The sequence below is a fragment of the Diceros bicornis genome, chromosome 19 (genome assembly GCF_020826845.1).
Source record: "Diceros bicornis minor isolate mBicDic1 chromosome 19, mDicBic1.mat.cur, whole genome shotgun sequence".
In the NCBI taxonomy this organism is placed as follows: domain Eukaryota; kingdom Metazoa; phylum Chordata; class Mammalia; order Perissodactyla; family Rhinocerotidae; genus Diceros; species Diceros bicornis.
Window position 1 is genome coordinate 32,019,085 of NC_080758.1, and position 25,606 is coordinate 32,044,690.

General features: G+C 39.7%; 1 protein-coding gene across 2 annotated transcripts in view; it reads left to right on the forward strand.

The window, feature by feature from the left end:
- ATRN (attractin) overlaps positions 1-25,606 on the forward strand; it is a 167,528-nt gene that overhangs the window by 131,041 nt on the left and 10,881 nt on the right. The window contains exons 25-27 of one of the 2 annotated variants that reach the window (XM_058563122.1): positions 1,211-1,272; positions 21,059-21,137; positions 24,178-24,285. In XM_058563122.1, coding sequence (XP_058419105.1) covers positions 1,211-1,272; positions 21,059-21,137; positions 24,178-24,285 — 249 coding nt within the window. Of the gene's footprint in view, positions 1-1,210; positions 1,273-6,755; positions 7,880-21,058; positions 21,138-24,177; positions 24,286-25,606 lie in introns of those variants that run through there. The other variant, XM_058563123.1, reaches the window with a different exon arrangement.

The following is a 25,606-nucleotide window of genomic DNA, read 5'->3' on the forward strand; positions in this document are numbered from 1 at the left end:
GATGTTAGCTCAGGATGAATCTTCCTCAGTAAAAAAAGAAAAGAAAAGAGACAACGACCATCAAAAAGGCAACAGTGGAAGCCTCTTCTGCCTCTGTGCATCTGCTGTAAGAAGAACGCAGCATTGTCTTGTCACTGTACTGGGGCCTGGGCTTAGCACTTTTCTTGCATTACCATAGGATAGGGGTTGACAAAGGTGGGGTGTTGGGTGGGATTAGGAAAACAAGATGTTAATCATTTGTATCTGTGATTCTTGTCAAACTTAGTGTCTGTACTTGAACACTTATCATCTTATTCAATGATTGTTTCTTTTGTAGTACCATTCTCTCTCCAAGGAGGGCTGTGTTCCCTTAAAAAACCGGGGAACACACCATAACATCTGGCTAGTACTACATGTATCATAGGTAATAATAAGGACACAATTGTCATACTTAGTAATAAATCTTGAGGTGCACATTGTTTCATATTCTAATATCTCTGAAATCATGATGCATCTTACAGTCAATGATTTTAAAAGCATTATGTCATAGTTTAATTGGCAGTGTTTTTTCTTAATAGTACACAAAATAATGCCTCTCTTAGTGGTGTCTTAGATTTGATGAACTACATTAGGGATTTTTATATTCTTGGTATAAAGACTGTTAACTACGTAATAAAATTATTTAACTGGTGTTATATTGATGGTCAGATGATATTCAGTGTGGTAGAACTTGAGATATGGTTAAAAAATAAATAAAAGGACGCTATCCTAAAGTGAGTACACACTGAGCACATAAGTGTCAAAGAGATGAAGGGCACAAGATGAGGCTATCCACCTCAGAGTAGCGCCAGGAGTTGGAATTTGAAGCAGACGAGGAGAGCGTTTGTCTCGATGAAGGCACAAGGGGCAAGCAAACTGCCTTGCTTGTCATTGGGGTTTTCATGTAGGAGGGTCTTCACAGTCAGACTAAAGGAACGCAGATCTGATGTCAAGAGCAGAGGGATGCTGTAGGGGTTTGTGTTGAAGCCTCAGAATAGTACTTTTAGGTAGGCAGTTAAGCAAGAAAAGAAACTAAAGGGATGAGGCACTTTTCCTCAAGTGAAAAAAATTTCATTAATCTCTTCTTGAAAATTTAAAGTATGCCTTTCAGCTTAACTCTTGAACCAAGAAGGCTGAGTTAATGGTGCTGTTTTGTAACCTACTAATCACACTACTTGTTTCTCTGTCGCAGATTGCCTTCTCCCAGCACAGCAATTTTATGGACCTGGTACAGTTCTTCGTGACTTTCTTCAGGTAATTTCACTTATACAAACTATATCTGTTCTTTTGATTCAGGCACTTAATTCCATTAATTATCAGCTAATGAAAGATAAATGAATAATCCTATCTGTTTGCCCAACAGATCGAACTAACTTTATATATGTTCCTGAAAAGTTACATGTCAGTTACAATAGTGTAAATTCAGTCCAATCTGATAAATTGAAAACATTTGGTTTATATGTTCTGGCTTTTTGAGAGAGCTTCTCATGTACCCTATACTAAAATGTAGATAATTTGGCTCTTCATATGGGGACAATTTGGAGTTGAAACAACACTTATTTACATGTGCTACATGTATGATTCCTCTTGTTCAAGAGATGATTCAGGTGATTATCCAGACTTTTAAAACTAAAAGTGACTTGTTAGGCCCTTGGGAATCTTTTATTTTTATAGATTTTTAAGTTTAATTTTGTTTTTAGGAAAATACTATATACACATAATTGAAAAAGACAAGTGCTGCAGTGCTTATAAGAGAAAGCAGCAGCATCCTGCCCCACACCTTCCCATCCCTCACTTCCCTCCAATTTACATTGTTTTAGCTTTTTTTACTTCTCCATGCTTGCACTACTTCTTGATTTTTTAGTTCAGTTAACTTTTGATGTCCTACTGTAGAAGATGAGGATTTATTATCTTATGTTACCTCACCCAACAACTCTCCCCACACCGTAAATGCATACAAAATCCCCTTTCTCCCACTCATGTAATATAGTTACATCACAATACTTGACTAAATCAGTGATCCCTGTCTATACCATGATAACTGTAAAACTCCTATTCACAGCTGAATTGAACTATAATTATACTTCTCCATCTTTTGGATGGGAGATCACTCTTTGCTTAGCCTAAATGTAATATTTGCCATATTTTGGTTTTTTAATTGCTTGGTTTTCTATGTAGCTACCGTTGGTTTATCCCTGTACTCTGACAGAACTGAAAAATCTCTCAGTATGGTCAAACACAAGCAGTTACTCTCTTGGTTTTAGTTTCTCTTGGAGATGTCTGTCCTAGAACCTTCCAGCCTGCCACTCCCAGGTGCACTAGTTGTTCTTAAGGCCTACTGCACAGCTGTCATCTTGGGAATTTCTTTTGCCTTCCTCTTATATTGAAATCTCTGTTTCCTGGATCTCACGTCTTCTTCTCCCTATTTACTCTCTCCTTTTCCTGGGCACATTCTCTAGGAGGTTTCTGAGAAAAGACATGGGGAAGATAACTTTTCTGTGACCTTCCATGTCTGAAAATGTCTTAATTTTATCCTCACATTTGATTGAAAGTTTGAATACAAAATTTTAGGTTGGAAATCATTTCCATTAGAATTTCGAAGGCATTATGCTGTTTCTTCCTGCTGCCAGTGTTAATATTGAGAAGGCTAATAGCATTATAATTCCCAACCTGTGTATAAGAACTATTTTCTCTCTTAAAAAAGTTATATCGAGGGGCGGCCCAGTGGCTTGGTGGTTAAGTGCGCACACTCTGCTTCGGCGGCCCAAGGGCTTGGTTTGGATCCCGAGCGTGCACCAATGCACCGCTTGTCAAGCCATGCTGTGGTGGTGTCCCATATGAAGTAGAGGAAGATGGGGCCGGATGTTAGCCCAGGGCCAATCTTCCTCAGCAAAAAAAAAAGAGGAGGATTGGCATCGGATGTTAGTTCAGGGCTGATCTTCCTCACACACACACAAAAATTATATTGAAGTATGATATAAAATATCAGAAACACTTATAAATCATAAGTGTCTAGTTCAATGAATTATCACAAATTGAACACAGTCATCTAACCACTGCCCAGGATGAGAGATATAATATTACCAGGACCCTAGAAGTTCCCCTTATGTTTTCCTTAATGACAACCCCCTCCATTTTCCCAAACAGTAACCATTTACCTAACTTCTAAAACCATATATTACATTTGCCCATTTTAAAAATTTATATAAATTCAATCACTACAGAAATTTTAAAACAATTTGAATAATGAAGAAAACATTAAAAACTTGTGGGATTCAGTAAAAGTTGTACTCAGAGGATATAGCTTTAAATCTGTGGCTCTCAACCTTAGGTGCACAGTAGAATCGCTTGGAGAGTTTTTGATGCCCGAGCCACATCCCAGACCAGTTTCATCAGAATCTCTGGGGATGGGGCTCAAGCATTTGAAAGCTCCCCAGGTGATTCTGACATGCAGCTAAGGTTGAGAGTCGCTGCTTTATAAAAGGATATACTGGAAAAGAAAAAACACTCCTCTCAATAAATCAGAGAAAGAACTGCTAATTAAACCTAAAGAAAGTAGAAGGAAGGAATATAAATAGAATAAAACTTAGTGATATAGGAGAAGAAGTACAGTAAGGATGATTAAAAGAACCACAAGTTGGATCTTTGAAAAGAATAAGAATAATATTGATAAATTCCTGGCAAAATTGACCACGAAAAAATGAGAGAAGGTATGAATAATATCAGAAATTAAAAAGGGGACATTATTCCAAAAAGGAATCCAAATAGGTAACGAAGAAGTGAAACTCTCACTATTTGCAGATGACATGATTGTATATATAGAAAACCCTAAAGAATCTGTTGGAAAACTATTAGAAACAATCAACAACTATAGCAAAGTTGCAGGATACAAAATCAATCTACAAAAATCAGTTGCATTTCTGTATGCTAATAATGAACTAACAGAAAGAGAGCTCAGAAAGATAATACCATTTACAATTGCATCAAAAAGAATAAAATACCTAGGAATAAATCTTACCAAGGAGGTGAAGGACCTATACAATGAGAACTACAAGACATTATTGAAAGAAATCCATAATGACATAAAGAAATGGAAAGATATCCCATGCACGTGGATTGGAAGAATAAACATAGTTAAAATGTCTATATTATCTAAAACAATCTACAGATTCAATGCAATCCCAATCAGAATCCCAATGACATTCTTCACAGAAATAGAAAAAAGAATACTAAAATTTATATGGGGCAACAAAAGACCCCGAATAGCTAAAGAAATCCTAAGAAAAAAGAACAAAGCAGGAGGCATCACAATCCCTGACTTCAAAACATACTACAAAGCAATAGCAATCAAAACAGCATGGTACTGGTGCAAAAACAGACACACAGATCAATGGAACAGAATTGAAAGCCCAGAAATAAAACCACACATATACGGACAGCTAATTTTCGACAAAGGTGCTAAGAACATACAATGGAGGAAGGAAAGTCTCTTCAATAAATGGTGTTGGGAAAACCGGACAGCCACATGCAAAAGAATGAAAGTGGACCATGTGCTATCGCCATTCACAAAAATTAACTCAAAATGGATCAAAGACCTGAAGGTGAGACCTGAAACTATAAAACTCATAGAAGAAAATATAGGCAACACACTATTTGACATTGGTTTTAAAGGAATCTTTTCAGATGACATGCCTACCCAGACTAGGGAAACTAAAGAAAAAATAAACAAGTGGGACTTTATCAGATTAAAGAGCTTTTATGAGACAAATGAAACCAGAATCAAGATGAACAGACAACCAACCAGCTGGGAGAGAATATTTGCAAAACATACATCTAACAAGGGGTTGATCTCCATAATATATAAAGAACTCACACAACTGAACAACAAAAAAACAAACAACCCAATCAAAAAAAAAGGGGAGAGGAAATGAACAGACACTTCTCCAAGGAAGATATACAGATGGCCAATAGGCACATGAAAAGATGTTCAACATCACTAATCATCAGGGAAATGCAAACCAAAACAACACTAAGATACCACCTCATGCCCGTTAGAATGGCTATAATCACCAAGACAAAAAATAACAAGTGTTGGAGAGGATGTGGAGAAACAGGAACCCTCATACACAGCTGGTGGGAATGCAAACTGGTGCAGCCTCTATGGAAAACAGTATGGAGATTCCTCAAAGAATTAAAAATAGAGATGCCCTATGACCCAGCCATCCCACTACTGGGAATCTATCCAACGAACCTGAAATCAACAATCCAAAGAGGCTTATGCACCACTATGTTCATTGCAGCATTATTCACCATAGCCAAGAAGTGGAAGCAACCTAAGTGTCCCTCGACTGACGATTGGATTAAGAAAATGTGGTATATAAATACAATGGAATACTACTCAGCCATAAAAAAAGACAAAATCGTCCCATTTGCAGCAACATGGATGGGCCTGGAGCGTATTATGTTAAGTGAAATAAGCCAGAAAGAGAAAGACAAACACTGTATGATCTCACTCATATGTGGAATACAAACCAACACATGGACAGAGAAAACTGTACTGTGGTTACCAGGGGCAGTGGGGGTGGGGGGTGGGCACAAGGGGTGAAGGGAGTCATATATATGGTGAGGGACAAACAAAAATGCACAACCCAAAATTTCACAATGTTAAAAACCATTAAAACATCAATGAAAAAAAAAAGGGGGACATTATTCCAAATCCTACAGACTTTTTTTTCCTCGGAAGAGTATTTTATGACCAACTTTATGTGAATAAATTTGAAAATGGAACAATTGAAAAAAAACAAAAACTACACAGCTTACTAAAACTGACACAGAAGAAATAGGAACCTGAATAGTCTTATATCTATTTAAAAGCAATACATAATTTAAAATTTTCCCACAAAGGTAACTCTAGGCCCAGTTGGATTCATTGGTAACTTACAACCTTTTAAGGAAGAAATAATATCATTATGAACCAAATCTTCCAGAGAACAGAAAAGTAAGGAATAAATCCCAGTCCATTTTGTGGACGTAGCACAACCTGGCAAGAATATTATGAGAATGGAATTTACAAGCCAGTCTCACTCATGAATGAAAAAGCGAAAATTCGCCAGTGTTATCAAAAGCCGGCTATATCATTACCCAGTTGGGTTTATTCCAGGAATTGCAAGGTTGATTTAGCATCAGAAAATCAGTGTAATTCACATTAATTGCATAAAGCAGAAGAATAATATGATCATCTTAATCAGTGGGGGAAAGCATTTGATAACATTTAATATCATTCATTAAAAAACTCTTAGGAAACTAAGAATGGAAAGAAACTTCTTTCAGTCTGATAAAGGAGGAATATATAAAGCCAGTAGCAAACCACATTCAATGGTAAAATGTTAGAAGCTTACCCTTGAGTTTGGGAACATGACAAAGATGCCACTATCACTTCCTTCTTTCAACATTGTGATAGAGATTCTAGCCGATGCAGTAAGACAAGAAAAATAAATAAAATATATAAGAATTGGAAAAGAAAAAAATCATCTTTACTTACATGATTGTATTCATAGAAATTTAAAAGAGCCTACAGAAAAAATATTAGAATTAATAGGTGAATTCAACAAAGTTTACTAAACACAAGGGCAATATTAAAAACCAGTTCTATGTTGTTCAGAGGCATACATCTTTTGCAGCTCTTATCAGTAAGGGCAGACGCTGGCATGAAAACCATACAATTGTATTTCCCATAGTAAACCATTCAGCGCCCTCCCCTCCTCTGTATGGTGAAAGGAGAAATCCCTTCCTGAGTGCTGCTGGAGAGCAGATGGCCTTGTGTCGAGATTCATCCACATCCTGATGGGACCATTTCTGCCTGCTGTAAGCTGATGAGGTTGAGAAAGAGAGTTGTCAAATTACCATGTTGCCCTTTTTGATATAAAATTCACTTGTAATTTTTTTTTTTACTGTGGTTGCCTAATGCATTTCATTCTGCAGAGTGTGAGAGACCCAGCATCCTGCATAGCTTTAATTAGTTTCTGGATGATGACATCTCCACTGAGAAATAACCGTTGTGTCCCTCCAATCTTGGAGGGAGATAAGAGAGTCTAGTAAAGACATTCAATATTTCTAAGGAAAAAAAAATCAATTATATTTCTACATTTCACCAACAGAAATGAAGTTTACATATGTTTGTGTTAACTTTGTTTAAAAAAATTATTCAGAGCTACAGCATATCTAGATCAAGAAAGAATGACCACGAAAAAATAAGGAGGGTGGGGAGACAGACCGCTATCCTTCCCAGGTAGTGAGCATTTTGTTGAGCTATAGTGATCAGTGTGGCACTGGCACAAAATCAGATTGACCAGTGGAACCTATTACATAACCAAGGAAACAGAGAAAGTTTAAAAGGTTCAAATTTAAGTGATGAAAAAGTAAATGGAAATAAAAGCTAGATAGTAACAAACAAGAAGCGAAAAGCTTAGTATAGATTTAATGGTCACTAGTCACATGTAGCTTGTGAGCACCTGAAATATAGCTAGGATGACTGAGAAACTGAATGTTTCATTTTATTTAATTTTAACTAATTTAAATATAATTTTAAAACTGATAATCTGATTCAATTATCAGAAAACTTTTAAGTACTTTTAGAACAACCTAGATATGTGAATATACTTTTTCAAGTGTGAATTTTATGAAATCTAAATACAGATCAAATATTTTCTGGTAAAAATTTAGTGTTCAGATTAAGATGTGCTTATAAGTGTAAAATACACACTGGATTTTGAAGACTTAGTAGAAAATAAGAATGTAAAATATCTCAATTTTTATATTGGTCACATGTTCAAATGATGTTTTGGCTATCTTGGATTAAATAAAACTATATTATTAAAATTAATTTCACCTGTTTCTTTTTACTTTTTAAATGTGGCTACCAGAACATTTAAAATTACATATGTGGCTCACATTACATTTCTATTGGACAGCGATAATATGGATAATGCAAAAGGAAAAAATTTATAGGGACAACATAAAAAGATATGATGAAATAATGTTAAACTAATACAAGTATTTTAAAGCAAAATGTTAAATCTTCATTCAGACTTTTTAAAGTAGAAAATCAGCATGAAGACAAGAATTCTTATATTATAAAATACCAAAAGTTAAATTTATGTTCATAATAAAACTTCAGACAACATAAAAATACAGTAAAAATTCAAACTTCCCCTAATCCTATTCCTTAGTAATTACCACTGTTAATATTTTGGTGTATATGCTTCCAAAATTTTTTCTGTGTGTATATACACTGCATGTAAATTGTGGTTTTTCTGATTCTTTGGTTTATAAAATGGGCTACCTCCTTATGTGTTGTTCTATAACTTGCTTTTTTACTTAGTGTTCTGTGGTTAACTTTTCCCGTGTGGAGATTCACCTAATTTTTCTAAACAGCTTTTCCCATAGTATGAGTACTATATTTTATTTGCCATTCTTCTTTTGATTGACTCTTGTCCTCAATTTTTGTTACATATATCCTTGCGTTTTTCTATGACTATCTCTCTGGGATAGTTTTTTATCCTATAATTGCTGTATCAGAGTGTGAAAACACTGCCAAATGGCCCCTCAGAACGGTTGCATGAATTTATACTCCTACAGCAGGAATGTAATTTCTCTTACTATTTCTGCCATTTTTCTTACTACTGCTATTACTGTTTCTCAGCAACTCTGGAAATTGTCATTATTTTTCATTTTGTCAATCTGGGAGGTATTCCTGATATCTTGTTTTAATTTGGATTTAATTATGAGTGGTATTTACTGATCTCTTAGAGTCCTTGTTTTGAATTACCTGTTCATACCTTTGCTCAAATTTCTATTGGGATATTTGCCTTTTTCTTAGTGAAATTTAGGACCTTGTTGTATTTTGTGACCATTAACATGTATGTGTTCAGTTGTTTGTCTTTTAACCCCATTTATGGGATTTTTCACCAAGCAGATCTGTCAGTCTTTTCCTATATTTTCTTCATGAGTATTTTATCTGTTGTTGTTTTAGGTCTTCCTTTATCCATCTGGAACCTACTTGGTTATAGCTTTATTATTTTTCCGAATGGGTAGACTTTAGAAACTGAATCTGAATCAGTGAATCAAGGCAGGATGTTAATTACTTCAACTCAGAGGCCACACCTCCACTAGGCCAGGAATTCACTCTCTATTTTATTTCCTTTTTCCCAGTATGCCCAGCTTAGGTCCTTGGAGCTGAGTGGGCACCACAGGACTTGTGTCCCAGCAATATGGAATGCTGGAAATTTATGAAACTTTCCCCTATTCACAAGGAAATCTCTTCTTTCCACAGTAATGTAGATTCCAAGAGGAAACTGCCCTCTCCTGTGTTGCCGCAGAAAAATTAAAATCCCAAGATCTCTTTTCACCCCTCCCAGCATTTTTTTATTCTGCTTAGTGCCGGGCAGCCAGGACTCACTGACAAGAGCCATCTTCCATGATTCGTCCAGAGTGGAGCCAAAGAATAATCCTGTATTCTTGCAAACCTAGTATTTCATGAATCTGCCCTGTGACTTCCACCAAATTATGAGTCCCTACAAGATAGTTGTCATTTCCTTCCTTTTTGGCCACGTGAGCAGTAGGGCCTAGAGGGGTGTTGCACTTACCTAGTTTTCCTCTACATTTGCCTCACAGGTACTTAACCCGATCCCACTGACCTGTCATATTACTCCTTCAAAACCCAGCCTAATTGCCTATTCTGTGAAGTCTCTTCCAGACACATTCGCCCTGGAGTCCACCCCTTCTTGGACTCTGCTCTACTCATGTTTTTATTAATAGTGCTTAATCACCCTTTAATGCAGTTACTTAACAGTCTGGAGTTTAAGGGTAGCTCATACTTAGATGAACCTACAATTTGACACGCAAAGATGAACAGGGCCAATTAGAGGCCTCTCCTACAAGTTTTAAATTGGGTTCTGAGAGCCTGAAACAGTTATCTCATGACTCCCAGCCCTGGCTATACCTTAGAACTACCGGAGAAGGTTAAAAAAAAAGAAACAGCAGTCTCCCGCTCTCCCCCAGAGATGCTGATTTAATTTCCTGGTATAGGACCTGATCATTCTGATATCTTTTTTTTTTTTTTTTTTGTGGGGAAGATCAGCCCTGAGCTAACATCCATGCCAATCTTCCTCTTTTTGCTGAGGAAGACTGGCCCTGGGCTAACATCTGTGCCCGTCTTCCTCCACTTTAAATGAGATGCTGCCACAGCATGGCCCGACAAGCAGTGCATCGGCGCACGCCCGGGATCCAAACCCGGGTTGCTAGCAGCTGAGTGCGCACGCTTAACCGCTATGCTACAGGGCGGGCCCCTCATTGTGATATCTTAAAGGCTCTCCAGTGATTCATATGTTCAGCTCTCGTTGAGAAACCCTGAGTTAGCTGCAAGTTGTGTGAATTCAGGGGCTGGAGCAGTGTTACGTCCATCTATATGCAAGCTAAAGCATAGGAGGTGTGAGATGGGAAGGAAGATTATATAACTACTGAGGGGATGTGACCATGGCCTCAGCTCCTGGCAGCTTCATGATTCCAGTTTCTACAAGAGCTGGCTGCTTTAGGGCTCTGAGAGAGCTTCATAATTACTCCCCTGCAACCCTCCAATTACTCCCCTGCAACCCTCCAGTGACCTCCTAGGTAGTGATTATCTAGGATTTAAATTCTAGATTGTAATTATTTTACATTATATGGGAACAATTTTTACAGATCTCTTTCTAGTACCATTTTATGTGTCCCATGTCTTCTGTTTGTTGGATAATGTTGTTATGCAGAACTATGTCCTAGAGTAATTCTCTCAGAAAAGATCTGAGAAAGAATTTGATACTTGCGGGGAACTCTTTCAGTCTGAAGCCTGGAGTTTTGAGTTTTGCAACATTGTCTTCTTTCTATTTGTTTCCTCCCTTTTCATTCTATTTGCTTGACTTCTGGAATTCTCTGTTAGGTGAATGTGGGAGAATTCTGGATCTGTCCTCCATATTTCTTAACTGAACTCTCATTTCTTTTTCATTTTCCTTTTGCACTGCATTCTAGGTGAGCACCTTAGCAGTATTTTCCAGCTTATTAATTTAACCCAAAATTGAGTCCATTCTTTTGTTGAGCCCATCTGATGAGTTTTTTTTTATTTTAACGTTTGCATTTCTACTATATTTTTCCTTATAGCCTGTTTCAGTTTTATGAATGCAGTTTCCTTTCATATTCCTTTGTGAGATTAATAATATTTTATTTTGAAGTCTTATTTTGTGCTATTAATAACTGTCTCCTCAGATGTTGGGGGGCATTTGTTGCTGGTGATGTTTGGTACCTCCTTTCACGCTGTTGGTTTTCCTCAAAATGTCTGATTTTGAGTTGCATTGAAGATTCCACGTTTGCCTGTGTGTGGATGCTGTTTCAGTGTGTCAGAGCTTCAGTGAGTGTGGAGTAGGGGCAGAATGTGCTGCTGTGTGGGTTGTACTGTTAGCTTGTCTTCTGAATGAGAGAGCCCCCATCCTCTCCGGCCCCAGGGCCAGAACTCACTACCTTAGCTGCTGTCTTCCATTGCTCAGAGTGGGGGAAGAAGCCATCTGGTGCAGCCGCTCTGAATGCAGCTCCCGCCAACACTGGCGGTTCCCCAGGGCCCCATTCCTCCTCATGTGCATTGACTCTAAGCTTGGAGCACCATTTATTTTATTTTAATTAATTAAAATTTTTAGAGACTTTATTTGTTTAAAGCAGTTTTAGGTTTACAGCAAAATTGAAAGTCCAGAGATTTCCCATATATCCCCTGCCCCCACACATGCGCAGCCTCCCCAGTTATCAACATCACTCACCAGAATTATACATTTTCTACTAAGGATGAACCTACATTGACACATCATAATTATCCAAAGTCCATAGTTTTCCTTAGGGTTCACTCTTGGTGTTGTATATTCTATGAGTTTGGACAAATGACATAATCTATCATTATAATATCATACAGAGTATATTTTCACTACCCTAAAAATCCTCTGCCCTGGAGCTCCTTTTTTACTTTTCAGCCCTCTCCAATCTGGCTTCCATCCCCACACCCTATCTAAATTTTTTTTTGTTGAGGACGACTAGCATATCTCTGTTGCCAAATCCAAAAGATACTTTTCAATTCTCGTCTTTTTGACTTCTCAACAATATCAGCCAACTGACCGTGCTGTCCCTGAGACTCTTCTTGCCTTCTGTGGCCCCTGCTGCCCTGAGGCCACTCCTTCTTGGCTTCCCTTGCTGAACAACCTTTTTCTGTTCAACCTCTCACTCTTGTTATTCTTCCAGAGCTTAACCCTGGCCGTCTTCTCACTCTGCCATCCCCGTCTGCAGCAGAACATGCCCAGAAGTAAATTTTTTGATCACTAACTGGCGACATCATGCTGCCAGTTCCAAGTCACTTATCTCCCTTTCACACCCAACAAGCACTCCCTCACCACGCTCAAGTTCACATGCTCTGCTTCGGCGGCCCGGGGTTCACAGGTTTGGATCCTGGGCACGGACCTACGCACCGCTTATCAAGCCATGCTGTGGTGGCGTCCCATATAAAGTAGAGGAAGATGGGCACAGATGTTAGCCCAGGGCCAATCTTCCTCAGCAAAAAGAGGAGGATTGGCAACAGATGTTAGCTCAGGGCTAATCTTCCTCACCAAAAAAAAAAAAAAAAAAATCCAGAGGAGACCTTTATTTTTATTTATTTATTTTTTTAAATAATTTTATTTATTTATTTTTCCCCCAAAGCCCCAGTAGATAGTTGTATGTCATAGTTGCACATCCTTCTAGTTGCTGTATGTGGGACGTGGCCTCAGCATGGCCGGAGAAGCGGTGTGTCGGTGCGCGCCCGGGATCCGAACCCGGGCCGCCAGCAGCGGAGCGCGCTCACTTAACCCCTAAGCCACGGGGCCGGCCCAAGAGGAGACCTTTAAAATCATGAATTAGTTTATGTCTATCCACTAAACCGTATTCAGTGGCTTCACATTGTATCTAAAGTAAAGACCAGGGGGCTGGCCCAGTGGTATAGTGGTTAAGTTCACGTGTTCCACTTCGGTGGCCTGTGGTTCGCTGGTTGGGATCCTGGGCACGGACCTATGCACCACTCATCAAGCCATGCTGAGGCAGTGTCCCACGTAGAGGAGATACAACTCTACAACTGTGATACACCACTATGTAATGGGGCTTTGGGGAGAACAAAGAAAAAAAAAAAGAGGAAGATTGGCAACAGATGTTAGTGCAGGGCCTCAAAAAAAAAAAAAAGCAAGCACATGTAATAAAATTTAAAAATTAATAAATTAATTAAATTTAAAAAAAAACGAGGTCCTATGTGAACTGGCCTCTGGCTTACCTCTCCCTGTTTGTCTTATGCTCTTCTCCTCTGCATTTCCACAACATGAGCCTCCTTCTATTTCTTCAGAAGCACCAAGCTCTCTCCCACTTCACAGCATTTGCACATGCTTTTCCTTCTTTCTGGAACACGCTTCTCCCTCACTTCACCTGTATCCTTTTACCCATTGATTGGTTTTTCCAAATAACAACCAGTTCTCTGACACCAGCTGGGTGTCCTACAATTCAATTCAGTTCTGACGCTAACCACCTGGAGCAAGCACAGACCCCAGAGGTTAAGGGCTCAGTCAGACAAGGCTGCTCACACTTCTGCCTGGCCAACTATAAGATTCGACAATTTGCTAGAATGACTCACAGAACTCAGGAAAGTAATATACTTAAAATTACAGTTTTATTATAAAGAGTACAACTCAGGAAAGCCAAATGGAAGAGATGCATAGGGCAAGGTATGGGGGTGGAGGGAGAGCACAGAGCTTCCATGCCCTCTCTGGGCAGGACACCCTTCCAGCACATCAGTGTGTTCACCAACCAAGAAGCCCCCCCAAACCTCATTGTTCCATGTGTGATTGATGAAACTGCTGGCCATTGGTGAGTGAACTCAGTCTTAAGCCCCTCTCCCCTCCCTTCAGGTTGGGAGAGATTGGGGGCTGAATGGTCTAACCCCCTAAGCACGTGGTTGGTTTTTCTGGCAACCAGCCCCCATCCTGAAGCTATAGGGCCTTCCCTCCCATGAGTCGTTCTTTAGCGTACAAAAGATACTCCTGAATTAAATCTCAATAAACCTGTTATAAAAAATTGTTAATTCAGACTCAGAGACTCTGTCGTTTTTTATTATACCCTTCTGTTTTGTATAAATTACTTTGTGCAAAAAACTGGTAAATATATATTTTTAAATAAAAAAAAAATAGTTCATTTCTTTTTAATGCCAGGTAACCCAGGTTCATTCCCCAATCAGAGAACCACACCATCCATCTGTCAGTTGTCATACTGTGGCGGCTGCGTGTTGCTGTGAAAGCTATGCCACCAGTATTTCAAATACCAGCAGGGTCAGGTGGACAGGTTTCATGGAGCTTCCATACTAAGACAAACTAGGAAGAAGGACCCGGCCACCCACTTGCGAAAAAGTTGGCCATGAAAACCCGATGAATAGCAGCAGAGCATTGTCTGATATAACGTCAGAAGGCTAGAGGGTGGAGAAAAAGACTGGGCAGGGTTTCCTGTGCTGTACACAGAGTCACAGGAAGTCGGAATCAACTTGACGGCACTCACAACAACAATATTCTCTGTAAAGATAAACCACAATTTATCTGTTCACCTCTTGATGGACATTTGGTTTGTTTCCAGTTTTTGACCGTTACAAATAAAGCTGTTGTAAATATTTGTGTAAGAAAGCTGGGAAGTTGAGGGGGACATTCCTATCACTTAGGAAATTTCAGGGGTTTTAGGAGCTCTGTGCCAGGAACTCGGGACAAAGACCAAGTATGTATATATTTTTTATTATGCCACACTCATCCTTCAGATCTTGGCACAGGGTCACTTCCTCCATGATTGTATCCAGGCGCATCCAAATGAAACTGTTTCCCCTTGATTTCTCCCTTGGAACCATGTTATTTTTCATCATGGTACTTGTCACAGTTTTTTACTCATTTACTATGTTTGTCCACAGTTAGACTCTAAGCTGCAAGAGCGCAGGGACACTGTCTCTTTTGTTCACTCCTGTATATACACACACCTTCAGCATCTAGCACATAGTCATGCTCAAATAATATATTTACTCAATTACTTTGAGTGGAAAGTAAACTAGACCTTCAGGAGAAGTACAGAGTCATAACCATAGGCACCAGCCTCTCTGAGGGAAAATACCTGGTGGTGCTGTTTGATAGCTCACTTTTACAAGGATGCAAAGGCCATATGCTAATTCAGTAGCTCCAATTAGCAGGTTTGTTATATTCTTGGAACATGTGTATGGAATGAGATGACACTGCTGCCAAGTACCAACCCAGTGAGGATTAGTCACTGCTGCTGATTAGTGGAAGACTGAATGACATCAGAATTGATCAGGGAACATCTTTAGTGACCATGGAATCTTGTGTAGTAAACCAGGACTGATGGTGTTTTTATCACTTCTTCCTTTGGAAGGTGGAACCTTTAGAAAAGAATCCAGAACTTTGATTTTTCTGGATCATGTTTAAGAACTAGGAATGATGAGCTTTTGGCTGAGAATAGAGTCCTTTTCATGAGCATGGGGAAGAAAATATTTTCCCAGAGCAAGTTAACCAGGTCCCAAAAGATTTACATGAAACATGTAAGGGGAGTAGGAAAGGTATCCAGATAATCCTAAGCACTCTGAAGAATAGCTCATATAATAGAGAAAAGAGAATTAGAGTTTAGGGGTGGGGGGGTGGGCTTAATGGTTCACATGAGAAAATCAGTATGAGGTGAGTTATAAAAAGTACTTCTAGGCTCAGGTACAGGAAGTAAACTCTAGATCCTGAAAAATCTGTTAATCCCTCTTTGTGTCTTAATGAGATGCTTCTCCAGACTCCAGTAGGAGCCTTGTGTATAAAGAGGGAAATAATAAGACCTGCTTGCTTGCTCTGAGAATCAAATTGTTACCACACCAGGTCCGTGTTTGCCCGCCGCCCAGCAAGCCAATCACTGAGACGACAAGATTGCAGAGAGCGAGAGTTTAATCACAAGGCAGCCAAGTGAGGAAAACGGGAGAACAAGTCTCAAATCCGCCTCCCCGAAAATAGGGAGTCAGGGGTATTTATGGGGAAGGGGCCACGGTGGTCTGAAATGATTGGAGGTGAGGAGAGATGAGGTAATTGATGATCTGCGCAAGCGTAGTCAGTCTTCATGCCTCTTCGTAGGACACATGTTCAAAGAATGGCGGCATTAGCATGCCCTGAGGGTGGAGTTCCAACCTCTTGCTGTCAAAAGGGCCCAGTTGATGGGTTGGTGGTCTCAATCTGGCCTGAAGTGGACAAGGGCTTCAGTCCCTGAAAAAAATGGCTCAAACATCTATTACCATAGTGACCCTGACTCCAGGGGGATGTTACCTATAGGAACCTTGTGGGAGTCAGATAGCGTATTACCTAAACAGCACAGTTAACAATAGGTAAGTTTATCATGGAGATTTGAGTCCTCATCTTCTGTTCTGATAAGTTTCTAGGTAAGGCTATGCCCCCCTTCTTCCTGGTACACGGAAGAAGATACCTTTACAGATGGAGCTTTTCTTTTCGAATGTAAATGTCTCATAAAGTGTAACCAGAAGTAAGAATGGGCTTAGCACGGACCCACTCAGACACCAGGGATGTCTGTGGTGATGGCCTATTCTGGGGGCAGGCCTCCCATCCCAAACTCCTTTGGTTAGTTAGTGGGGGTGGGGGCCAAAATGTCATTCAGGCAGAGACATATTCTGAGCTGGCAAATTCCAATCCCCCACAGTTACTAGCTGCTTAATCATCAATGGCTGTTTGCCGGTTTCAAAATGAGGTAATGTATATGAAAGGGCTTGCATCTGGGAGTGTGCTACTGTGGTCAGGATGATGACTTAGTAACAGCAGAGATAGACTAACACTCTGCAAATTGGTGTGGCTGGGGTTAGAGGTGCCTGAGAGGGCAGCAATTGAGTGAGGATAAAAAGGAGAAACAGGTGATGTCAGGCACCTGCCAAAAAGAAAGAGTGTCATGGGAATTCCTGATGTAGGCAAGATACAATGTTTTTGTAAAACTTAATTATCTGAACTTCTGCTAAGACTCTTGCCGGATTGGCAGCAGACATTTTGACAAATCCATGCCTTGTTGACCATTTCATTTTCCAGAAGATAGAAGTGATATGAGGTCCTGCCACTCTGGATCTAATTCTGACCAGAATGGTGAAGTGCAGATCACGGGAACTTGGAAAGAAGCAGTGATATCCCTGTGTTCAGGCTGGCTGGAAGGTCAAGGGCAGGCCAAGAAATACATTCATAGTTTTAGAAAGGCTAGACTTATAAGGGCAGGGAAAGATAACCATTATTTAATGGCCTTGCCCTCTGGAAGGAAAATTCAGGACGCTCTCAAAAATCATTCCTGCTGCACAATTACAGTTAAGCTGGTGAGAAACAGACAGATGTCCCTAAACACTAATCTCTCAAACAAATTATGAATTTTCAAAAGACGTATACAAAATATGGAAAGAAAGACCTAGAATCAAGGCGTAGATTTTTTGAGAATACTCTCAGGAAAGTGTAAACCTTAGATAAGCAGGGACAGGTTTAGGAGAAAAAGGCCAAAGGACTCTTGTTTGCTTCTTAGATACAGAGCTGACAGGAAATGAGAGAGCCTGGGGCCAGTGTCCTAGTGTTGAAATACACTTTTTAAGAATGATCTTTGAATGACATTGGCAAAATGTTAATTGTCAAGGCTAAGTAATAGACATATAGAGATTCACTAGATTGTTCTCTACATTTGTGTATGTTTGAAAATTTCCATGATGTAACGTTTCTTTAAATTACATTTGTATTGAAAAATACGGAAAACAGTTGATAAGGGGGACTATGGTAGGGTGAATACTGAGTCACAGCCCCACCTGTACCCAACTTAGTGGTAGGAAAAGAAAGAAGGGAGGGATATGGGCGAGTGCCACCTTTTTTGTAATAACTAGTAAATTCTTCGTTGTTGTATTATCCTAGGAAATATATGTAGGTATCAGCTTTGAGGGACAATCACTGTGTGGTGGTATGCTGTCTGTGTCACTTCTTAGAAAAGCTGGAACAGGTGGAAGGAACTGGGTTGTTAGTGTTTTGTTTTTTTGTGTGTGTGAGGAAGATCAGCCCTGAGCTAACATCCATGCTAATCCTCCTCTTTTTGCTGAGGAAGACCGGCTCTGAGCTAACATCTATTGCCAGTCCTCCTCCTTTTTTTCCCCCAAAGCCCCAGTAGATAGTTGTATGTCATAGTTGCACATCCTTCTAGTTGCTGTATGTGGGATGCGGCCTCAGCATGGCCAGAGAAGCGGTGCGTCAGTGCGCGCCCAGGATCCGAACCCGGGCCGCCAGCAGCGGAGCGCGCACTTAACCACCAAGCCACCGGCTGGCCCTTAGTGTTTTTAACAGGTCTGCACTGAAGACAGAAGCCCCACCTAGGCCTGGGGGGAAAGGGGCACAGCCCTTCTGAGCTGCACTGTTACAGCTCTGTATTGAGGGTAGTCCCAAGAGAAGTCTCTAAGTGACACCAGGGTCCTTGCCTCTGAGGTCAGCCCTGTACTCAACTGCATCAGCAATGTCTTAACCAGCTTAGAAGCTGTTCTCATTCACTTCATGCCCTTCTCTGTGGATTTACTGCCTCCTTGTGTTTATCTATTAGAATAAAAATAACAAAAAGCAGGATTATGCATAGAAACCAAGCAAGACTGAGAAAATTACTCTTCTCAGACTCCTTTACTGCTTCTTCTTGTTCTCCCCAGCTTCTCAACGTTGGGGTGCCCACCCAGGACATTCTTCCCTATTTATGTTCACTCTCTTCGTGACCTCATCCAGACTGATTACTTCAAATACCATATCTATACCGATGACTCCCAAATGCCATCTCCAGCTCAGACCTGGCACCCAGCCTCCAGCCTTGTATATCTGCCCATGACGTCTCCCCTTGGCTGTCTGGTGGATATCTCAGAACTCAGCATGTCAAAAATTGAACTGATCTGCTGTCTTGCACCTGCTCACCCAGAGCCTTCCCTGTCTAGGTTGACGATAGGTCCCTCAGGCCAAAAATCCTGACCTCTCTTCCATACTCTACATCCAGCCATCAGGAAATCCTGTTGTCTCGACCTTCAGATTATGTCCAGAGTCCAGAGTGCTTTTCACATGACTGCTACCACCACCCTGGTCTGAGCCACTCATCTCTCACCTAGACTACTGGTCTCCCTATTTCTTTCCTTGCTACCCTAAAGGTCTCAGCATGAGTTAAATCATGATACTTCTCTGCTCAAAAACCTGCACTGGCTCCTCATCTCACTCTAAAATCCTGCAGAGGCTACAATGCCTGCAGAGCCCTCTATGATCTGCTCTCCTCTTACCTCTGTGCCTTTATCCCTGGCCTAACTCCCCCCGCATCAGCCACTCTGGCCTCAGGTTCCCCAAGCAATCCCAGGCACGTCCTTGCCTTGGGCTTTGCACTGGCTGGCCTCGGTACCCAAGGGCATTTCTGCTGACTTCCACAGAGCCAACTCCCACACCTCCTCCAAGCCTTTGCTCAAATGTCATCTTCTCAAGTAAGGCCACCACCTCTGACTATTCTGCTTTAGAGTGCCACTGGCACTCCTGAACCCCTTACCCTTTTTATTTCTGTAGCATTTACTCCCTTTTGACATACTCTCTAGTTTGCTTGTTTATGTTGTTTACTGTTTGTCTCCACCTGCTGGAAGGTAAACTCCATAGGAAGAGTGAGCTTTTGTTCTGTTCATCAGTGTGTTCCATGAGCCTAGAACAGGACCTGGCCCAATAAAGTACTGACAAAAAGAAAAATAGAGACTGTCAGGGAGGAGGAAGGACTGGCAGCATCAGGCCCAGCAAGATAGGAACTGAAGGCTCTCCCCTGAGTGGTGACCCTGGGGGACCCCCTTCTCTTTTGTCAGGGAACCATTGGAGGGTCTGCACACTTGTGTATCTTGGGGAAGTGGTGGGCTGCAGGAGCCTTGAGGTTTCTATTTGTGAAAGGGCAGAAGTTCAGTCATCCTAGCATCTTAGAGTGCCTTTCTCTAGCCAGCCTGGGAGGCCTGCCTCAGGGTCAGCTCTTGAGTCCACTGAGGCTGCCATTCACGAAGCCAACCCCATCCTGCAAACACAGATAGACCTCAGCAAGAGGGTACCTGACCTCACGGGCTGAGAGGCTTGTCTCTGCATGTAACATGATGGAACAATGCTTTGCTTGTAGCAAGCCCCTCTTACAAGTTAATGAGCGACAATACCTGTTTTAAATTTACTTAAGCAATTATTTAAGAGGTTTATTTGTTAGGTTCCTTCTTCCTTTCACCAGAAGTCAGTCCTCTTAGCTGTCACAGTAGCTTTTCAAACCATTCAACACCTGGTTTACAGATGAGAGAGTGTTGAAATCATTTGCAGTTACAAGACCACTGGGAGTTACTCTCTCCAAATACTTTTTGGCTTGAGCTTGATCTTTTTATTTTATTAAAATAATATGTATTTACTTGGTAAAAGTATAATTGAATATATATCATTACACACAAATTTATTTCTTCTACGTTTACCTCTTCCTTATGAAAAGCTGATTGTTACTTTAATAATTAACTTTTCTCCTTTTTTCTGACTTTACTAATAAATATTTGCTGATTTGATTAAACAGCATGCTTAATATTTGTCATAATTATCTTGGAATTATTTTTCTTTTTGGGATAAGCCATGATGAGCCATTCTGGTAAAGGTCCACTGGGAGGTCAGGGCTCTCTCCCAGCACTTTGTAGGGACAATACAGAGGTCGAGTCAGGAAGCTTAGCTTATGAAAGTCTTCTCACACTTTGCTTCCTATGAACCAGGACATGGTTGTGATGACTCATCAGAAAGGAGCTTAGAGTTGGTATTTGGGGGACTGTTTCTCTGCCTTGCCTGAGATGTGGGTGACAGTGGTGCTGATTCTGGGGGCTGGGATAGTAACTCAGTACTTTCCTTTTTCACAGTTGTTTCCTCTCTTTGCTCCTGGTGGCTGCTGTGGTTTGGAAGATCAAACAAAGTTGTTGGGCCTCCAGGCGGAGAGAGGTAAGCCTCAGTGGATAAAGACTAATGAATTCCTGTAGGAGCTTTTTTCCTTTCTGTTTCTCTTAAGCAAGTCAGTGTTAGCTATTTAGTGATAATTGATAGACATATCCACAGTGAGAATAATGCTGCCCTTTCTGTAGTCTATGGTCAGTAGACTTTGATTAGTGCTATATAAACTATAATTAATTCTGATTCACATGGTTTTAACTTTCTAAAAGGAAACTCTAGTATTGACTTATTGGTGCCGATTTTACTCTTCATACCAGAACCCCTGTCCTCAGCTCAGGCTGGAGACCTGAGGGCTCAGTAGCACGGCCTTCACAAGAGCCTTTCATAGAATGAGAGTTGAAATCAGCCATTTAAGCATCTCAAAAATGTCTCCTTTTTCAAGGAAAGATAAATGTGTGTGTAATTAAGTTTTTGCTTGAGTTTTATTTTTTAATGGGTCTTGATTTGCTTCCAGAGCTTCATTCCAAAAGTAATATTAGTAAATCAAGCAAATAATTACAATTGACAAACTAAATAAATAAACTTGGTTAAAAATTACAAGATAAAAACTTTGTTTATTGCAACTTTCGCTTGTGTTATTACTTTGCCTTTTAGTCATCATCTGTATTGCATTGTTGATAATGGAAATGCCCAAAGATCTAGACTTACATGCGCTCCTTGGTTTTCTGTATCTAGTCATGTCTTTTTCTATGTAAAATTGATCTATAGACAAGATTTAGCAGAGAACAGGAGTTTCTACAATCAAAACTCACAAGCATTCAGCATTGTTCATAGAACATTAGTGTCTATAATGGGGTTAAGATAGACTCCAGGATATGGGCCTCTTCCTGGGGGCCATGACACCTTTTCTGACCCACATAAAGGTGATGTTATCATAGAGGTAATGTTACATCCTCTTTATTATTGTTTTAAAAATTCAGAAGATGACATATTCAAATATGTTATATCAGTGGGTGAAAAGTAAAACCTAAGTTTTTAGTAGTGGCCAAGTAATCATTTAGTCATTTATTGAAATTCAACACCTGTTTCTAATTTAAAAACAAAACTCTTAGTAAACTCAAAAATAATCCCTCCTTAACACTATAAAGAATATCTAGATAACCAACATCACGTGTGATGAGAAAACACTAGAGGTTGTACCAATAAAATCCAGACAAATTAGTTGTCTGAGAAGAGCTGAGATGAGCATCTCTAAATTCCAGGCACTATTCTAAGTGGTTTTATATAGATTAACTAATTTAATCTTCACAACAACCCTATGAAAGAGTTGTTGACACTAGCCATGTTTTACATATGAAGGAACTGAGGCTCAGAGAGGCAAAGTAATTTACCCATCATCACACAGTTACTAAGAAGCTGAACTGGGCATTAAACTTGGGACTTCTCCCATTGCAGGCCGTGTTCCTAATTATATTGCAGTCCCCACAGTCACTTAATTTTGTTCTGGGTGTTCTAGTGTGTGTACTAAGAAAGAGAAATAAGACGTTTTGTTACTATTGAAAAGGAAGAAAAATTGTTATTTTCAGATAAGGTTATTGAAACACGATATAGTAGAGATTTGCCTACATAAAAATTAATAATTAAGAATATAAAAAATAAATAAATGAATAACACAGAAGACAGCCAACTGGAAATTATTTGCAACACACATGAAAGAAAATAAGGAGAAAGCGAACACCTTGTAGAAAAAAAGTTTAAAAAAAAGTATGTTTATTATGCAGTTGATCAATAAACTAAGCTTTTACCCTTGTGAGTTAGAATTTGTCTGTAACTGTGAGCCTAACCATTCAGAATATATTTCATTGTTTCTAAAATGTCAGTCATGATTTATTCCCCCACAGAATTGTAGAAGAAATGATTTTATTTTACTTATAACAACAAAAATAATAGCAGCTGACATGCTTCAGTCCTTGCTATATACCAGGCCCTGTTTTAAGTGCTTTTACTCACATTATCTCCTGTACTCTTCATGAAGGAACTGGAATGGAAACTGGAGGAGAGTAGGCACTCTGTCCTACTGTGACTCCAACACTTGGAACAGCACAGAACCCAGAGTCGGGTTGCTGCATACATTGGTTGAATAAATGGACCAACAGCGTTATGAGATGTAGGAATGTTATTATTGGTATTTTAAGAAAATGTTTAACATAAAAATGCCCTTCTAAAACAGATCCATAATCTATCCAGCCCAAGATTCTGTCTCCTACAGTAGTTCCAAGGGAGTGGTTTGAAGTAAGGCCTGATTGTCTTCTGCGGCATGACCTCACAGCTTGAACAACATGCCCAGATCTCTGATATCCTCAGTGGTGTATGATTGACCACCCACCATGTGCTAGGCAGTGTGCTGGTTAAAGTACCTCATTTGATCCTACTGAGACCCTTATGGGATTAAAAACACATTTCAGAGAGGAGAGAACTGAAGCCCAGAGACTTGAAACCTCTTTTTTGAGGTCACACAGCTGGAGAGCTTGGGAGCAGGGATTCACATCCAAGCCTCCCTAAATCCAGAGCCCCTGTTTGTCCCTTTACTCTGCAAAACTTCATGTTTGGGTATGTTTTTAGCTTACACCACGTCTCTGGATAAAGAGCTCTTTCAGTTTCTGTCTACTATATAATGAGGGACAGGTTTTTGTTGCTGTGTAATGCTTGGTTCAAGTTTTAGCAGGAAGAAAGAAAACCTGGCTTTAGTCTAGTAATAAAAATATGAGGAGTTACGGCTAGATAATTTATTTCCTGTATTTATCAAGCAGGCATCATAGCATTATATCCATCAGTACTTGAGTATGTATCTCTAACAGATAAGGACTTTTTCTTTAATATAAAAACAATACTGTCATCACATCTAACAAAATTTAATAAATCCTAATGTTATCTAATACCTGGTCCACGTTCGTTTTTCCCCAACTGTCTCAAAAATATCATTTTGGACTTTGTTTGAGTCAGGGAGGATAAGATATTTTTAATATGTAGTATTCTCTACTAAAATCCCTTCAGTACTCATTGCATTAATGCTTGTTGTATTACTCATCAGCAACTTCTTCGAGAGATGCAGCAGATGGCCAGCCGTCCCTTTGCCTCTGTAAACGTTGCCTTGGAAACAGATGAAGAGCCTCCTGATCTTATTGGGGGGAGTATAAAGGTGAGAATGTGATTCAGAAGTCCCTATAACTTAACTTGTCAAAACTCATGCTTCTAAGTCTGGGAAACCAGAGAGCAAGAGCCTTATTTGACTGCCTCTTATGTTTTCCTCTCTCTCTTTTTAACAATAAGCCAACACACTGAAGTTGCTAGGTATTCTTTTGCTTCCATTTTCCAGTCTTTGATTCATGTCGTTAAGCAGGCTCATGGATTTTAAAATATAAATGATTTATCTGATATTCTTGTAAGTATTCTGTGGCATAATACTTTAAAACTTGTATTTGAAAATAGCTAAATTGAACCATTGTTCTTTATAAGTATTTTGTGGGATTTTTTTAAGGGGCAAAATCATAATTCACTATGAATTCTGTGGAAAATAAATATTTCTCATCCCCCCTCAAATGACTTTCTCTTTTGACAAAATGATTAAATATTTCAAATACTCTGGGGAAACAGCTGTATGTCCTGAAGAAAATATGCTTGTTAAAGCATTACTGAGCTCACAGGAAGTTAGGTGAAATTTCCAGGGACCACTCTCCTTTCCCTCCTCCAAAAAAGAGCAAACCATTAACCAAAATCAGAACGATGAGTGATCTAAAGTGGTTCCAGATTGGTAACACACCACAACTCTCAGCTGAAGTAGGTGCATATTCCCTCTGTAGAAGAACATCCCCAATTCAGCCCTGTAGGCGTTCCGTAGATGATGATCAAGCAATCAGAGATCGTCAAGGACAAGAAGAGATAAGCCCCTATGAATAAGAGTCACAGAAACAACAGGTGGTAGATTTAGACAGGACTTCAAATGTTAGAATTGACATCTAAAGAATATAATACAGCTGTGTGTGAAATGTTTAAAGAAATAAAAGACGGAATCATAAAGATGAGGAAGCCATGACAGTCAAGAATGGCAAGCAGATCTGAAAAAGAACCAAATGCAACTGTTAGAAATGGAAAATATAATAGTTTAAAATTTTTAAATAACTCAGTTTACATGTTAAACAGCACATCAGGCAAAAGTGAGGAGAGAACTTTTGACCTGGAAGATGAATCTGAAGAAATTAAACAGAATGCAGAGCAGTGAGACAAGGAGACAGAAAATATGACAGATAATAAGAACATGGGGATAGAATGAGAAGACTTAACATATATATTATCAGACTCCCAGGACGAGTGAATGGAGGAGAGGCAATATTCAAAGAGATAGTAGCTAAGAATTTTCCAGAACTGATGGAAGACATGAATATACAGATTCCAGAAGCAAAACATATCACAAGCAGGATTAAGAAAAGAAAGCAGAGGGAAGGCAGGAGAGAAAAAAAAAG